This window comes from Panthera tigris, chromosome B4, assembly GCF_018350195.1.
Source record: "Panthera tigris isolate Pti1 chromosome B4, P.tigris_Pti1_mat1.1, whole genome shotgun sequence".
Taxonomy (NCBI): domain Eukaryota; kingdom Metazoa; phylum Chordata; class Mammalia; order Carnivora; family Felidae; genus Panthera; species Panthera tigris.
In genome coordinates this window covers 76,249,123-76,267,795 of record NC_056666.1, presented here as the reverse complement: position 1 = coordinate 76,267,795, position 18,673 = coordinate 76,249,123, and the positions used below count along the sequence as shown (strand labels likewise).

General features: G+C 41.3%; 1 protein-coding gene and 1 non-coding gene across 6 annotated transcripts in view; both read left to right on the top strand.

The window, feature by feature from the left end:
• The window catches only part of LIMA1 (LIM domain and actin binding 1), an 84,184-nt gene that overhangs the window by 14,505 nt on the left and 51,006 nt on the right, over positions 1-18,673 (top strand). For 4 of the 5 annotated variants that reach the window (XM_042992260.1, XM_042992258.1, XM_042992259.1 and 1 more), the window contains exons 1-2: positions 10,566-10,668; positions 11,656-11,797. In XM_042992260.1, the coding sequence (XP_042848194.1) occupies positions 10,632-10,668; positions 11,656-11,797 (179 nt within the window). In that variant the 5' untranslated portion in view covers positions 10,566-10,631. Of the gene's footprint in view, positions 1-10,565; positions 10,669-11,655; positions 11,798-18,673 lie in introns of those variants that run through there. The other variant, XM_007073009.3, reaches the window with a different exon arrangement.
• Positions 6,916-7,019, top strand: LOC122240637. Its single transcript, XR_006220416.1, has one exon. It is a non-coding gene; the product is annotated as a U6 spliceosomal RNA (small nuclear RNA).

Here is an 18,673-nt window from a genome sequence, read left to right as displayed (position 1 = left end):
ACTGACTGAGCCACCCAGGTGCCCCCAAACTGTAATTTTTAAAATAGAAGTTTTATTGAAATACTCATATACCATATAATTTACCTGTTTAAAGTGTGCAGTTCAGTGGTTTTTGGTATATTCACAGCCATCACCACAATCAATATTACAACGTTTTTATCACCTCCCAGAAAAAAACCCACACCCTTTAGCAGTCAGTCCAATCCCCTTCAACCCCCCTGCATGTGTGAGGCAACCACTTATCTACTTTGTGTTTCTTTTTTTTTTAAATTTTTTTACATTTATTTATTTTTGAGAGACAGAAACAAAGCACAAGTTGGGGAGGGGCAAAGAGAGAAGAAGACACAGAATCTGAAGCAGGCTCCAGGCTGTGAGCCGTCAGCACAGAGCCTGACGCGGGGCTTGAACCCACAGACTGCAAGATCATGACCTGAGCCAAAGTCAGATGTTCAACCAACTGAGCCACCCAGGCGCCCCTCTACTTTGTGTTTCTATAGGCATGCCCATCCTAGACATGAAATAGAATCATACAATATACGATCTTTGTGACTGGTTTCTTTCACTTGGCATAATTTTTTCAAGGTTCACCCGTGTTGTACCATATATCAGTACTTCATTCCTTTTCATGGCTAAATATCATACCTTTATATGGATAGACCACATTTTGTTTATCAGTTGATGAATATTTGGAATGTGTCCACTTTGGGGTTACTGTGAATAATGTTATTATACACAATCATGTACAAGTTTTTGAGTGGACATGCGTTTTGTTTGTTTTTTTTTCATTTCTCTTGGTGGGGGTGTACCTCCCCCAGGAGTGGAATTCCTGGGTCACATGATAATTATGTGTTTAACCCTCTGAGGAGCTGCCAACTATTTTCCAAAGCAACTGCATCATTTTATATTCTCATCAGCAGTGTGTGTGAGGGTTTCAGTTTCTGTATATCCTCTCCAACACTTGTCAGACTATAATTTTTTTAACCGCATCCCACAGTAAGAAATATTTTACATTCTTACCCAGTTTATCCACACACAAATAACTGAAACAAAAGCTTTTTGAAAGACTACTTATACTCCGTGTGATGCAGTCTGACATTTTGTATTTCATTCTGTTCTTTTTCTTTAGCACAGACATCTTGGCTCTGACCCGTTAAAACTGATTTCACAACTCACTAGTTGTGACCCGCAGTGAGGAAAATACTAGGCTGTTTTAACCTTTTCATTTCACACAAGAGGAAATTGAGGCCCTGAGACATGACTTTTTCAGCAGATGATACTGCTAATTAGTTGTAGATTAAAGATTAGAACCCATGTCTGTTGGCTTCCTGCTTTAACTTTTGACATCTCGAATTTAGTTGCCCTCATATTCAGTTCTTTCTTTTCTTTTCTTTCTGGAGTGGTAAAGTGTGAATCGCTAAGGGTGAATTCTGTAAGCACCCCATGAAAGTTGTTCTGATTCTTTGGTGAGCAGTTTCCAGAAGTGGAATTGCTTCTCAGAATTACACAACCTCCTTTTCATTATTCTTGCTCTGCATCTTAGTGGTTTTTTTTTAAATGTTTGTTTGTTTGTTTATTTATTGAGTGAGTGAGAGCAAGCAAGGAAGGGGCAGAGAGAGAGAGGGAGAGAGAGAATCCCAAGCAGTCTCTGCACTGTCAGCGCAGAGCCCTCCACAGGGCTAGATCTCATGACCACGAATGAGATCATGACAGCCGAAATCAAGGGTTGGATGCTTCGACTGAGCCACCGAGGCACCTCTCTCTCTCTTAGTGTTTTTAAAAATTTTTTTTTAACGTTTATTTATTTTTGAGACAGAGAGAGACAGAGCATGAACAGGGGAGGGTCAGAGAGAGGGAGACACAGAATCTGAAACAGGCTCCAGGCTCTGAGCTGTCAGCACAGAGCCCAATGCGGGGCTTGAACTCATGGACCGCGAGATCATGACCTGAGCCGAAGTCGGCTGCTTAACCGACTGAGCCACCCAGGCGCCCCACTCTTAGTGTTTTTAGAGATCAAAATATCCTTAAAGAGTGATTTAAAAAAATTTTTTTTTCAACGTTTTTTATTTATTTTTGGGACAGAGAGAGACAGAGCATGAACGGGGGAGGGTCAGAGAGAGAGGGAGACACAGAATCGGAAACAGGCTCCAGGCTCCGAGCCATCGGCCCAGAGCCCGACGCGGGGCTCGAACTCACGGACCGCGAGATCGTGACCTGGCTGAAGTCGGACGCTTAACCGACTGCGCCACCCAGGCGCCCCAAGAGTGATTTTTTAAAAGAGACAAAATGTTGCTAAGGTGATTCTGTCTTGATACAAACATCTACATCCTTGTTGACCCCTGGGAATTTGATCATTGCTACAAATTTCTTATTGTCTAGGATACATGTTTCTACAGAGACCTGGCTAAAACTATTCCAAGAAGAATAGCAGTGATAATTCTAACAGACTTGTAAAACTTGCCTGTAGACTTGTCTGTCACAGTGTGGCTGAATAATAGAGTAGTGAGCCTTTTAGGTACAGTATTTGAAGTTATTTAGTCATTCTATTTTTTTCATATTCCTTGAGTTTAACTCAAAAGTTTGAATAAACTAAAATTACTAAGTCAGTTCTGAAAAATGATATGTACTTTCTCAACAACTAGCCTTAAGACTGCATAACAAGCATTCATTTTTTTGTACTGATAGTGTTTTGGATAAAATTTAAACCTGATGTAATTTCACTCAAAACATATGCATAAAGTTCCTTCTATTTAAATTTTTTAATGTTTATTTATTTTTGAGAGAGAGAGAACGGGGGAGGGGCAGAGAGAGAGGGATACACAGAATCTGAAGCAGGCTCTGAGCTGTTAGCACAGAGCCTGATGCAGGGCTTGAACTCACGATAATGACCTGAGCCAAAGTCAGATGCCTAATTGAGCCACCCAGGTGCCCCAAAGTTCCTTCTATTTAGAAGGCAATGTACTAGATGCCAAGAGGGCAAAAGGCAAAGTAGATCTGTCCCCTGATCCCAAGAATCTTTCTATCAAGTAGAATTTATAAAATTATAATAAGATAAAGGAAGTGACCTATGCTGATTGGGAATAGGGCCAGGGCAGTTCAGGAAAGGGTTCTTTGAGGAGGCGATCTTTCCTGGAGTCTTGAAAGGTGGATAGTTGAGGAAGGGATAACATTCTAGGTGGAGTGAAAAAATATATGGTGTATCAAGGGAGTAGAAACTGGTAATGACATAATTTTGGAGATTCTCTTTTCATGTCAAAATTCTATGAAGTTAGGCTTCTCCCTATCAGAGAAAGAAGTTAAAATAAATAAAAGGAATGCTAGAATGAATCTTGTGATACTAGATTATTTGATGCTAGATTGTGTGTGTGTGTGTGTGTGTGTGTGTGTGTGTGTGTGTGTGTAAACAGGTAGATAAAGAAATAAATATATATATTCCTGGTTCTATCCCCCAAGGCAGCCTAGAAACAGTGACATCTCAGTAGCAATGAGAACATGTAGTATCCAGATTTGGTTTCTCCAATAAAAGGAATCATGACTCCTTGTAGTACTTGATTCCAGGCCTGGGGCCAGCAAATACAAGACAAGTTTGGGTCATCTTATAGTGCTATAAAGTAAGAATGTGCTTAAAAAAAAAAAAAAAAAGTTGGTGGCATATTGAAAGGACACTAGAGCCAAGCTGAAAGAGCTCCAAATGACCAAAGCTGGGAACAATTTGAGCAACAAAACAAAATTACCCAGGGAATAGAATAATACAGGAATTATTATAACTCAGGAAATAAAATAAATATCCATGAGTCTATCCTAATATTAATAATGATTGAATAAATAAGCAAGGGAGAAAGGACAGTTCTTTCTTACAGAAGAATCCCAAGTAATAAATGCAGACGGAATGAGGGCAAGAGAAAAATCACCATTAGAACAGCACAGTAATAATTGCTGAAGGCAAGATCAGTGCATGAATGCTAAAATTAGTAAAAGTTTAAGGAGGAATAGGATTAAAGGATCTCCCCCAAATATTTACAAATTATAAAGGGAAACATAGTAACTTTACAGTGGTGAAACCCGGCAGGCACTACCCTAACCGAATGATCAAGGTTAACATCACCATTAACAAGACATCAGCATCATGAGCCTTGTGATATGATGCACTGAGGAGGAAGGCACATCAGACTCTGTAGTATTCCTCCCAAAATTCTAGAACTTCACTCTAAATCTGAGAAAGTATCATATTTTAAAAAGTGACCTACCCCTTCCCCCCCCCTCCTTTTTTTTTAAGGATTGTGAGATATTCCAGGCTCATCTGGTATTTCCCTGCCCCAGCTCTGGAATCAACCACTTCTTCAAGGAGCCCTGGTTCTTTTTATTGGAGACACCAAGAAACCCAAATTGAGGGACATTCTATTTAATACCTGACCATTACTCTTCAAAAGTGTCATGGTCACAAAAGACAAAAACAGAGTGACTGTCATAGACATTGGAAGAGACTTAAGAAGCCATGACCATTAGGGGCACCTCGGTGGCTCAGGAGTTAAGTGTCCGACTTCGGCTCAGGTCATGGTCTCACTGCTCATGAGTTCGAGCCCTGCATCAGGCTCTGTACTGACAGCTCAGAGCCTGGAGCCTGCTTCGGATTCTGTCTCTGTCTCTCTGCCCCTCCCTCCCTTGCTTGCTTGCTCTCTCTCACACACTCTCTCTCTCAAATATAAAATAAAACATAAAAAAGAACAAAACAAAATGAAGCCATGACCATTAAATGTAGTGTAGGATTCTGGAACAGAAAAAAGACTCTAGTGGAAAAACTAGTAGAATTTGAATAAAGTCTATAGCTTAATTAATAGTATTGTACCAATGTTGATTTCTTAATTTCGATAATTGTGCTGTGGTAATACAAGATAAAACTAGATGAAAGGTACATGGGAACTTTTGTACTTTATTTGCAACTCTTGTGTAAATCTAAAATTGTTTCAAAATAAGTTTTTAAAAAAAACTTAACTTTCAAAAGCTTTTTTTAAGTATGTGAATTTAGTCACTGTTTTGGTAAAAAAATATGTACACTTAGAAATAAATGTAGTTTATATTCTGAAAAAAACATTATATGGGAACATTTTCACGTTGCTTTTGTTTAAAATTTCCCTTTGCACCTTGAAGGTTTTTTTAGGTTGTTTTTTTTTTTTTCTTTTAATCAGTTGCTCCTATGGTGCCTGGCTGGCTCTTTTGCTAGAACATGCAACTCTTGATCTTGAGGTCATGAGTTTGAATCCTATATTGGGTGTAAAGATTACAAAAAAGTAAACAAACAGGGGGCACCTGGGTGGCTCAGTCAGTTAAGCTCTGATTTCAGTTTAGGTCATGATCTCATAGCTCGTGGGTTTGAGCCCTGCGTCAGGCTCTGTGCTGATAGCTCTGAGCCTGGATCCTGCTTCGTATTCTGTGTCTCCCTCTCTCTCTGCCTCTCCCCTGCTCATGCACTGTCTCTCTCCCTCTCTCTCAAAAAAAAATAAAGTAAATCTTTAAAAAAAATTAAAAAGAAATAAAAAACTGCAATGGTTGCTCCCTTTTACCTTTTGACATTAAAATCAGAAAGAGTTCTTGATAAAAAAGAAACAAGAAACAAAGTTTAAAACTTTAGTCTATTTTTTTTTAATTTTCTTTTAATGTTTATTTTTGAGAGAGAGAGAGACAGAGTGTGAGTGGGTGAGGGGCAGAGAGAGAAGGAGACATAGAATCCGAAGCAGGCTCCAGGCTCTGAGCTGTCAGCACAGAGCCTGACACGGGGCTCGAACCCACGAACTTTGAGATCATGACCTGAGCCGAAGTCAGACGCTCAACCGACTGAGCCACCCAGGCGCCCCTACAGTCTATTTCTAAAAATAACATTCTTTTTACTTTTTAAAGTTTATTTATTTATTTTGAGAGAGACAGCATGGGCGGGGTGCGGGGGGGGACAGAGAGAGTGGGAAAGAGAATCCCAGTCAGGCTGTCAGTGCAGAGCCTGACGTGGGGCTTGAACCCACAAACCATGAGATCATGACCTGAGCCAAGATCAGAGTCAGACAGTTAACCAACTGAGCCACCCAGGTGCTCCAACATTTTCTTTTAATGAATGAGTTTGTACTTTGTTCTCTCTAATCTGTGTGTGTGTGGGGGGTGGGGGGGTGCTGTGTTCAGGCAACTATGCCTCTTGCACAAGTAACAAAAAGCAAAACAAACAAAGAGTGGGGGGAGAAAGATATGATGAGATTAGGAGATTAGATTTATAAGAACAGGAATAGTATTAATGACAGTTGATTTGCTTTTGTCCCATCCTGGATTCTGCAAGACAGTTTGCTTAGTTAGGTTAAGTCTGGAAATGCATTTATTACAGTAGGACTCCTGGAGCAGCCACAGGTCTCACCCTCAGCAATAGCTTGAGGAAGCAGATACCTGGGGCCAAATTTCCCAGTGAGTCATTGCCCAACCCTTAAACTTTAAAGAACCTTTGTTCAGGAGATTTTTATCAACAAGCTATAGCTCCCCATAGGACATTTAGCCGTCTTACCTCAAGCTACCTGGTGTGATAAAAGAACTTTGAGCTGGGAATTAGAACTCTGGCTTTCATACTTAACTAGTTGTGGAGCTGGGGAAAATTATTGGACCTTCATGTGGCTCAATTCCCTTATTGTATAAAGGGGGATTTGGTTACTTGATTTCTAAGCTTCCCTTTTGATGTTAAAATCTTCCCTATGCATCTAAAACTGAAGACTTCTTCCTTCTTAGCAAACAGTTTCCCTTTCTAGGTGTCCCATTATTATTTGTGATACCACCGTCCTTCCAATGTCTGAGGCTAGAAAATCTTAGAGTTATTTCTGTTATATCCATTTCCTTTAACTCTCGAACACAGTTGACAACCAATCCAGCCATTCTTCCCTCACAGTTGAAGTGGTGTCGGTAGCATGTATACTAAGACTGGAACGATCCAGAGAAGATTAGCATGGCCCTTGCTCAAGGGTGACACACAGTTAAAGTGGTAGTAGAATGCATTTGACCTAAGAGGCTGGGTTTTAGAGTCTGAACACGCCTTCTGCTTGGGCCATATATTACCTACATGACCTTTGGCACATTACTCAACCTCAATGAACCAGGTTTTGTTTTCGTTTTTGTTTTTGTTTTTGCTTTTGTTTTTAATGGAAATAACACTAGTCTGTCTCCAGGGTTGTTGTAAGGCTTACATGAGTTAGTAAGTGTCCAATAAGTGATAGTGCCTTTTATTATTTGCACGTAGCAGTGCAGTGGATTAGATCTTAGAGTCAAATGGGCCTTTGGGAAAAAAAAATAGTCAAAGGTATGGTAGCCAGGGGTGCTTCAGTCAGTTAGGTGTCCAACTCTTGGTTTTGGCTCAGGTCATGATCTCACGGTTTATAAGTTCGAGCCCCACGTCAGGCTCTACACTATCAGAGTAGAGCCTGCTTGGGATTCTGTCTCTCCCTCTCTCTCTGCCTCTCCTTCATGCACATTCTCTCTCTCTCTCTCTCTCTCTCTCTCTCTCTCTCTCTCTCTCAAAATTAATAAACTTAAAAAAAGGCATTGCAGCCCAAACTGAATACCTCCTTCTAGATGGGTCTTTCCAGGCATTGGTACATGCCCTCTCACTCTTAATAGGATTTCTAGGATTAGGAAGTTGTCCTAAAGTCTGAGAATGGGGTTCCCATCTGAGAGAGAGTTGGTAAGGAGGGAGAGATATCACACCTTTAATTCAAGCCCATGAAAGTCAAGATGTTCACAGTGGAGAGTATTTCAAGAAGGCCCTAGTTAATTCTAAGTTTCACTGAAAGAACAGATGATTTATCTCTGATGCTGGCCATTCTGGGAAGATAATTGCCACTACACTCTTGCTGAAAGATAATTTGTATGTGTTTGCAGCTAAGTGATTCAAAACTTTTGCTACCCAATTTTCTACCATGGCCAAAAGTGATGGTTTTAATCATTATTCATTACTTGTAGTGGAAAGAAAATTGACTTTGGAAATCAGAGAGAATATGGATTTGAATCCCAGCTCTGCTACTTATGACTAAAAGATGATTGTACAGTTATTTAATATCTCTGAATTTCGTTTTTTCAACATAAATATGAGATAGTAAAACCAATCTTGTAGAGCGGTTCTGAGAATTAAGTGAAATATGTACTTCATATAAGTAGATGTTTTAAAATGTTCATTTCTGGGGCACCTGGGTGGTTCACTCGGTTGAGTGTCCAACTCTGGATCTCAGCTCAGGTCATGATCTCATGGTTCATGAGATTGAACCCCTCATTGGGGTTCTTGGGATTCTTGTTCTCCCTCACCCTCTGCCCCTCCCCTGCTCATGCACTTGCTCTCTCTCTCTCAAAAATAAATAAAAATACACATGTGAAAAATAAATAAACAAAACGTTCATTTCTTTCCAGGAGTGTGACTTTTAACCTCAGCCTGGAATTTTTAGCTTCCTAAAATCACTAGGATTTTTCTTGCAGGCATGTATATTTCAACATATGTAAAACAAACTCATAATTCTCCCACTTCTTCCTATGTTTACTGTCTCTCTTAATGGCATCAACAATCTTCTAATCATTCAAGTTTGATGATTCCAATTTTGATTCCTTCCCTAACTCTAAATCCATTTTATTCTAAGAACTGTAAATTCTCTTCCCACCTTTCCATTCCCACCTATGCTAATGTAAACCTTGATTACCTCTCAGACAGTTTTAGTATCTTTTTGACAAGTAAATTAGACTCCAGTCTTTGCCCCCCAATTATCACGTTATACACTGCTGCAGAATCAGCTTTTAAAACATGGTTCCCATTATGTTACTTGCTTTTTCAGAAACTTCCCAGGTTCCACCATAGAGACTGTGGGCAATTCACTATAGAACTCTTATCTTACAGATATAGATGTTGGGCTCAGGGAAATCATTCTTTTGGGAGTGGCACATTAAGACTAGACCTTATCTCTGCTCACTCACAGGCTAGTTCTTTCCAGTATTGGAATATGGCTCAAACTCCTTAACATGGTTTGCAAGGATTTTCCCGTTCTGGGCCCATTCTTTCCCTACCTTATCTTCCACTACTTTTGTACCTACAGTCAAATCTATTAAAGTATTCTATGCTATTTCAGCTCCCTAACAGTATAATGCTGTTCTCCCTACCTGAGATGCACTTTCCTCCTCCTGGCCTCAGTTGATGAAGTTCTGCCCCTCTGTAAGTCCCAAGTCAATCTGATGTCTCTTCCCTTCCCTCCCATCAAGCCAGAAAATCAAATTCCCTACTCCTAGACCACACATTGCCTCTAACCATATTCTGCTTCGTGCTATAATTATTGTATACGTGTCAGCAAGCCCCAGCCAGGGCAGGCCCTCTCCCTATACCTTATAGAAAGTAGCTAGTTACTCGGTAACCTGATACCAACATCTATCAAAAAGCGTGTACTCATTCTCGCCTTTATCTGTTTCATAGGGTGCTGCTAATCACATTACTAAGAAATGATAGTATGCTTCTGTAAAGAGAAGCGTGGTGATGGTGTGAGCCACCTCATTCCTTGAGCAAAAAGTGTGCTTATCACAGCCTTATACCAAGATAGATATTCTGAGTTTTCCTGGATTTCTGGCCAATGTTAATCAAAACCATGGAATTAGACTTGGGAATTAAATAACCCCCCCCCTTTTTTTTAACCATACTCAGTCCCTCAAATAATGAATGATTTTTCCTTTTTACAAAGAAATTTGAGAACATATCTTCTGTATTTTTTTCTTTGATCCAGAATTGATTGCTATAGAAGCACTGACGACTTTTATACCCACACCTACATTGAAAGCATAATTGTACCAAACAGTGTCTTACAGTGTGATTCAGTATTTCCTAACCTTGACTCAAAGGGTCATTACTGTGATGTTGCGTAACTGAGTTTAGCAGAATTGTTTTGCTTCTGTATCTTTTTCTTATGAGAGTAAGGGCTGACCATGTTCGACGGGTCTGTCAGATTCAGACTGGGAAGCAGATAAACAAGTAAATACATATTATTTGATACACTGACGTTTACTTCAAAGAACATGTGTAGAATTAAGATTATTTTATCCAGGAAGAGAGAGATTCTTGAAAAACCAACATGTATTACTTACTTACTCTGTGTCAGGGTCTTTTCTTTACCTTATTTGTTCCTCATAAGGATATTATGAAGGAAGTACTATTGCTATGGATGAGAAATCTAAGTTTTAGGGATGGGGCCAAAACTCCCACTTAAATGCATCTGTGTCTAATACCAGAGCTCCTTATCAGGAGGGGGTTCTATGTTACCTTTCAACATGGGGATTAAAACAAACAAGTAAAAACCACAAAACTCTCATTGTTTTCACCCAAGACTTTAGTCGGAAGAACGAGTACCGCGTGTGGAAAAGTAGTGTGCTCTTTAAGGTTGCTTATCACTTGTTTTGCATAACAGAACTTTCAGTGTAAAATGGCAGCCCAGGTTGCTTGGTTAAGCCCACTGGGTTCTGTTGTTGTCAAGGTTGCTAGAAACAGTACATGATGAACTCTGCATTCTGTCTGATCAGTTATGCTCTGCAGTTGTCAAGAGACCTGCAAGTAGTACTTTATCTATAGTTTTCACTCTTCAAATAAGGAAACTATGGACTCATTTCTAATCTTACCTTTTCTGGACAAAGGTTGGAACTCCTTTGCTAACTACTAGGGCAAAAACATCTTTGGCAATTTCTGGGGCAAAACCGAAACAATCCAGATTAATGGGCAGGGACTAGGTGATTTCAGGGGCATAGCTTTATGTATTCTTTGACTTGAAGCAATGTTAGAAAAGAATTACAGAATAGAGGTTTTGTCGCCTGAATTTAAAGTTCATTATATTTCTCCATGTTGTCAAGATTGTTAAAATGTAAAAATAATAAGTATATAACAATAGTCAATTCCGATATGTATACTTAAATTGCTCTTAATACATTATAACCTACTTAATATTTTAAATATATCCTCTCCTTAAATCCATATCAAAACACCAACAATGGTAAGTATTATTCTCATTTTTCAGCAGAAGAAAGTAAAACTATATATATTAAATTATATAGGTTGTTCAAGGTGACAAAAGTTATGATTTAGCTGAAGATTATCTCAACTTAAAGCCCTCACTCTTTATCTTATACCATGCTGTGTCCCCAGCTCTCTCTCCAAACCAAGTGGCCAGTGATGCACAGTTTGGGGAGAAAGGGCAGCCAAAAGAAACTTGGACGTAGGTAGAACCTAATTTGGACCTGAATCTACACAGATGCCAAGTGTACTTCCCTTGGGATGTAACTCAGAAGAGTGGAACATTTCACTCCAAATGTGACTTTGGAACAGATTTAAGTTCAGAGGGAGGCCAATTGATGTTTGCACAGTGAGGTCAGTCTTAAAATGATGGAACTGGAAGGGACCTTAGAGATCATCTGGTCTAACCTTCTCATTTTACAGGAAACTACAACCCAGATATTGAATCATTTGACCAAGGTTACAGTTTTTGAGAGAGAACTGGTAGAGGCAGTGGTGTGGTCTGCTGGCCTAGGTAGAGCTCTCTGTTCTCTCTTCTGCCACACCACTGCGAGCCCTTGGCTGCTAGAGAATCCTCTTCTGTGTCTAATACTCTGACTTTCTTTATTGCATAGGTATTTCCGTATCTGTAGACAAGATGGAATCAACTCCATTTAATAGACGGCAATGGACTTCAGTATCATTGAGGGTAACGGCCAAAGAACTTTCTCTTGTCAACAAGAACAAGTCATCGGCTATTGTAGAAATATTCTCCAAGTAAGTGCTGATCCTTGTCCAAGAGGACCATCTGTCTTGAGCAAACATTACCACCTGTCAGGGAAATCAGTAAAGGAAGTACATGGTGTAAAATGGCTTTACTGAGGGGCACTTGGGTGGCTCAGTCCATTAAGTGTCCAGCTCTTGGTTTCGGTCAAGTCATGATCTCATGGTTCATGACTTTGAGCCCCACGTCGGGCTCCACTGCTGGCAGTGTGCAGCCTGCTTGGGATTCTCTCTCTCTCTCTCTCTCTCTCTCTCTCTCTTTCTCTCTCTCTCTCTCTGCCCCTTCTCTGCTCGTTCTCTGTCTCTCTCAGAATAAGTAAACTTTAAAAAAAAAAGTCTAAAAAAAAATGGCTTTATTGAACACCTTCTGAATTTTAAGCACCATACAAGACACTGTGGAGGAGGATGATAATAATCAGGAAACACATTCTCTATCCTTGAATTTTTGTTTAGTTAGGGAGAGAAAAATTTACACACAGAAGATAACTATAAAACACATAATTATTAAGCAAAATGTCAGCAAGTCCAAAATGAATGGAACTAAGGACTAGAAACAATAGGAGAGAAAGAGTGACCATCATGGGCAGAAGCTAATCAGGAAGGCTTTTTGGTTGAGGTGCGTTGTGAGGCAAGCATTGATTTCGTTGAAGGGAGCGTTAGTACGCTCTATACCCGCATTGTCCAGTATAGTAGCCACTACATATGTGCCTATTTAAATGTAAATTAATTGGGGCGCCTGGGTGGCTCAGTCGGTTAAGCCGCCGACTTTGGCTCAGGTCATGATCTTGTGGTCCGTGAGTTCGAGCCCCGTGTTGGGCTCTGTGCTGACAGCTCAGAGCCTGGAGCCTATTTCAGATTCTGTGTCTCCCTGTCTCTGACCCTCCCCTGTTCATGCTCTGTCTCTCCCTGTCTCAAAAATAAATAAAACATTAAAAAAAAATTAAAAAAAAATAAATGTAAATTAATTAAAATTAAATAATACTTAAAATTCAGTTCATCAGTTGCACTAGCCACATTTCAAGCATCCAAGAGTTACATGTAGCAAGTGGCTACCATTTTGGAAATCACAGAAACATTTCATCAATGCACAAAGTTTTGTTGAACAGTGAAAACTGTGTAGGCAACCTACGGCCCACTAGCTGCCTGTTTTAGTAAATAAAGATTTATGGGAACATGGCCATTTCCATTTGTGCATTGTCTATGGCTGCTTTCGTGCTATAGCTGCAGAGTTGCAGCGGAGACCAGATGGCCTCAAAGTCTAAAATATTTACTACCTGGTCCCTTAAGAAAAAGTTTGCTGACCCCCTACTCTGGACCATGAGTTCTTTGATATGAGGGCCCCTTTCCCACTTATTTTATATGCCTAGTATATAGCATGGTGACTGGAATGTAGTAGGCACTCAACAGATGTTGAAAGAATGGTATATGTAATATACCAGGGATGCACACATTGACTTCACTCAAAGGGAGACGCCATACTGGGGAGGAGCTTAGGACAGCTGGTAGGTTTACCTTACTAGTAGAGTTTGTTAATTAATAGGAAGCTCGATACATTTAAGAGATAAAACATGGTCAAGGTTTGAAGAAAGACATTCTGGGAGCTGTATCTAGGATATAGCTAAATAACAATAAGACATTTTTAAATCTACCGTGCCACCTTTTCTTCAGGAACAAATCCATCAAGCACTTGCTCTGTGGAAAACACTGCCCTTCCAAATTGTTGACTTTGTTTACCGCTCAAGGTGGAATGAAGGTGGGGGGAGACTGCATAGGCCGTTTATCTTCCACATTATGCATTTTGTATTGTTGTAATTTTATGGCAAACATGTATTATTCTTACCAAAAAAAAAAAAAAAAAAAAAAAAAAGAAAATCAATAAAGATATTTTAGAAAAAAGGGACAGAGATCCTGAAAGGTAGTAAGACTTATTTTTAATATTTTTTTGAAGCGTCTGGGTGGCTCAATCAGTTAAGCGTCTGACTTCAGCTCAGGTCATGATCTCACAGTCCATGAGTTCAAGCCCTGCGTTGGGCTCTGTGCTGACAGCTCAGAGCCTGGAGCCTGCTTCAGGTTCTGTGTGTGTGTGTGTGTGTCTCTCTCTCTCTCTGCCTCTCTCCTGCTCACACTCTGTCTCTCTAACTCTCAAAAATAAATAAATGTCATTTAAAAAAATTTTTTTAACATTTATTTTTTTGGGGAGTGGGTGGGGAGAGTGCAAGCAGTGGAGGGGCAGAGAGAGGGAGACAGAGGATCCGAAATGGGCTCCATGCTGACAGGCTGACAGCAGCAAGCCTGATGTGGGGCTCAAACCCACAAACCGTGAGATCATGACCTGAGCTGACATCAGATGCTTAACTGACTGAGCCACCCAGGTGCCCCTGGGAAGGTAGTAAGACTTAATCCCTGACCTCAAGGAAACTGATGGTATAAATTAGTATAGTTTATATGGTAGCTGAAGTCCCTGAACTTCCTTCATCTTAAGAATCACCTGGGGTACTTATTAATAATATGGTGCTCCGGTTATCTATTGCTCATTAGAAAAAAAAAAAATCTCCAAAATTTAGTGGCTTGAAATACTAACATTTATTTTGCTTGTGAATCTCCAATTTGATGCTTCCATTAGCATCAGCCAAGGTGGCTCAAAGATGGGGTCCATAGTCTTCTAAAGACTCACTCACTCGCAAGTCAGGTCATTGCTGCTGGCAGTCATCTGGGATCTCAGCTGGGGCCCTGGTCAGAATACCTACACATGGCGTTTCCATGTGGCTGCGTGGCTTAGTTGGCTGGGTGCCAAGGGCAAGCATCCAGAGACAGAGGGAGGGAACAAAGGAAGAAGGGAGACAGGATCAGGAGTTGTGTGGCCTTTTATGACCTGGCCTCCGAAGTTACACAGAATCACTTTTGCCACATTCTCTTCAAGTTGGCCCACATTCAGGGGGACGAGAACTTGACTCTACTTTTCGATGGGAGGAATGTCAATTTTTGTTTTTAATGTCTATTTTTGAGTGAGAGGAGGGGGAGAGGGGCAGAGAGAGAGGGAGACAGAGGAGCTGAAGCAGGCTCTGTGCTAACAGCAGACAGTCCGATGCAGGGCTTGAACTCATGAACCGTGAAATCATGACCTGAACCAAAGTCAAATGCTTAACCAGCTGGGCCACCAGGCGCCCCAGGAATGTCAAAAATATTTTTGGACATGTTTTAAAACTATCCTATATGGCTTCCCTGGCTCCTCCCCTAAAGAGTCTGATTCGATGTGTCTGGGATGGAGCCCAGGAATTTGTGTTTTCAACAAGTATCCCAGGTGAATTTTACTTTCAGGGAGGTTTAGGGAGCACTGGTAGTGAAAGATATTCTATCAGGCTTATGATAAGTTCAAACAAAGGATTGTGGAAACTAACCATAAATAAAGGGAATGGGAAAGCAAGCAGTCTGGCATGGAGAGATACAAAAGGGAGAAGGGACTAGTACAGTTTAGTTTGAGCCGGATGATAGATGGCCTTGAATGCCATACTGAGTTCAGGATTTAGTTAGATAAACAAGGGAAACAATTGAAGGTTTTTGTGTAGAGAGAATGACATGATCAGACTCGTATTTTAGAAAGATGCTTCTGGCAACAGTGTAAAAAGGTAGACTGGAAAGGTGAGAGATTGATAGCATGGAAACAAGTTGTGAGGCTCTCTTGAGAACCCAGTGAAAACTATTGAGGGTGAGGGGCAGCAGGAATGGAGAGGAAGGGAAAGAACTGAGACAGTGTTGAGATGTGATTAATGGGAGTTGGAAACTCCCTCTTCTGCAGAGAAACTTCTCCACATTCTTACCCTTTTCACCCTCCCTAGCCCCACCTCTCTTCAGCTGAACTTGGCTTTCCCTCCACTTGCCTTCTGTCTCTGAGCAGTGGCCGCCTGCTGCTTCTGCACATGCTGGGGCTGGGAGTCAGGGTTGCTGCTGTCCTAAATCTCCACCACTGGTTCCCATCGATTGTTTTTCATTCCTTGTTCTGAAGTTCTAAACCTGTGCTTTGAGGCTCACATCTAACTGTACTGTACTCTTTCTCTATTCCCCTTTCTTGCAGTGGTATGCCAGCCACCTGGCCAAGCTCCCTGCCTTTGCTGGGGACAGTAGCTTCCAGCTTCATTCTCTCCTCAGTGTTTCTCAGCAACGGTGCTATGGGCATTTTCGATGAGGCAGACCTTCCTTCTGCAGGATGTTCATCCTTCCTCCAAATGCTAGTAGTACCCCCACGACATTGTGACATCCAAAAAAGAAAAATGAAGGGAAACCTTAGGAAGATTCCCTCACATGTTTCCAGATGTCCCCCAGGGCCCATAGTGCCCCCCAGTGAAGAATCACTTGTCCACATAAATGACCTGTCTCGTACTCTGAACTCATAATTTCTTGACCTTCCCTACTTCTTCAACCGACACATTGTCTCCCATGGCCCTGCATCCAATCCCAACCTTATCTCATGCAGAATCCATCTCTGGAATGTGCATTTGGAATACCTCTCTGATTGGAGCCTCCTGTGCTAATACTCTTCTGCTCTCTTATTCCCACTGACACTGCTCTCAGGCCAAAGCAGGACGCCCAGGCCGTGGATGTCAGTCTCCTTCTTGGCTTCACTTCCTTCCCTGCCTACCTCAGTTGGTCACTTCAGTGAAACTCTCACCCCTTCTTCAGTTCCTTTCCCAGCCCTTTATTCTGTCATGGCCTCGCCCAGCCGGTTCTCAAGATAGAGGAACTGGGTCTTTTAGAACTGATGAGAGTTAGGAGGTTGGGAAAAGCAGTTCATCTTAGGGGCTTTCTTAATCTTACAGAGAGAAAGCAAAAAGTCATCTTAGAGGTTACCTTCTCCTAGCATAGCAGGGTGACTGTCTTTTCTCCATGAAGGTTATAAGGGCAAATGGCAATTATGCAAAACTAAATCCTGAACTCATTAACAGAATCGATGTGCCAGGCTTCATGCTAGATTCTTTTTTTTTTTTTTTTAGTTTATTTATTTATTTTGAGAGAGAGAGAGAGAGAGAGAGCAAAAGCGAGTGTGAGCCAGGGAGGGGGTGGGGTGGAGAGAGAGGATCCCAAAGCAGGCTCAGTGTGGGAGCCCGAAGTGGGGCTTGATCTCACGAACCATGAGACCGTGACTTGATCCAAATTCAAGAGCTGGACACTTCACCGACTGAGCCACCCCGATGCCCATGTGTCAAACTAGTTTTGAAGGATGAATAGATTTTATTTGGTAGGCTGAGAGGATGGTGGTGACATTGCAGAGAGCCACAGGAGGTCTAAGGCACAGTAGTACAGGGTGTGATGTGCACTTGGGACAGATAAACCAGAGAATCAGCCTGAATCTCTTCTCCAGGTTTCGTGCTCAATGGAGACCCTGAATCAATGTTGCTGATCTTGCTCAAGGCTTTTAGGGTTCACTCACTATAGGTTTCCAAAGCAGATTGCAGGACTGTGTTCCACAAAGCATATACTCATCTCTACTTCCAACACCTGGTGACCTGATTTTCTCTTATTTTGAAACACTCCCTATTATGGGGTTTGGAATGAACAAATCCTGTACAAGCCTAGTTAAGAGACTGTAGGAAACCTGAGGAGGTTTCTGATCAGAGATTAATATAAAAGTGGCATTTGGAAGCTTAATCTGGCTCACGTTTGTAGAATTAGCTGGGCTTTACTTTCTAACTGCTAACATGTTTTACATTTATTTGTATATAAGAGTAACTTTTTTGGGGCGCCTGGGTGGCTCAATTGGTTGAGCGTCCGACTTCGGCTCAGGACATGATCTCACGGCTTGTGAGTTCGAGCCCCATGTCAGGCCCTGTACTGACAGCTCAGAGCCTGGAGCCTGCTTTGGATTCTGTGTTCCTCTCTCACTCTGCCCCTCCCTCCCTCCCTCATGCTCTGTCTCTCTCAAGAATAAATTTTTTTAAAGAAAGAAAGAAAACATTAAAAAAATTTAAGAGTGATTTTTCTAGCATAGATCTTAGGTCTCATGAGTACTTTATAGCTCGACTTAATTCTTTTACTGAACCTCTATACTATATACATCATTAAACTTGAGGTAAGGAAGGTCCTATTGATGAGTCGGTTTGAATAGCTAGCTTTGGGGGCGCCTGGGTGGCTCAGTCGGTTGGGTGTCCAACTTCGGCTCAGGTCATGATCTTGCGGTCCGTGAGTTCTAGCCCCGTGTCGGGCTCTGTGCTGACAGCTCAGAGCCTGGAGGCTGTTTCAGATTCTGTGTCTCCCTCTCTCTCTGACCTTCCCCCGTTCATGCTCGGTCTCTCTCTGTCTCAAAAATGAATAAACGTTAAAAAAAATTTAAGAAAAAAAATGAATAGCTAGCTTTGGTTTACTCACCACTAACTTCAGTGTAACATATGCTTTGCTTGATTAAAATTTGACTTTTTTGGTGGAATTTGGTTTCTTTCCAGAAGACTCCTGTTTGATTCTTACATTTTTGGAAGTAAAGAGAATCTGGCTCATTGGTTTTCAACCTATCTTAATTGAATTCTTCAGAGGAACCTCAGGGGCCAGGTCTGGGAAGATGGGAAGAACGAGAGGACTGAGCGCGAGACATTCCACACCAGCCGTACTGCTTTGATCTCTTTTATTTGTTAGGTTCTGAATAAGATATCATTTGAGGGCACCTGGGTGGCTCAGTCAGTTAAGTGTCCAACTTTGGCTCAGGTCATGATCTCACGGTTCGTGGGTTCGAGACCTGCATCAGGCTCTGTGCTGACAGCTCAGAGCCTGGAACCTGCTTCAGATTCTGCGTCTCCCTCTCTCTCTGCCGCCCACCCCCACTCGCACTCTGTCTCTCTCTCAACAAAAGAAAAAAGAAAAAAAAAGAAAGAAACATTAAAAAAA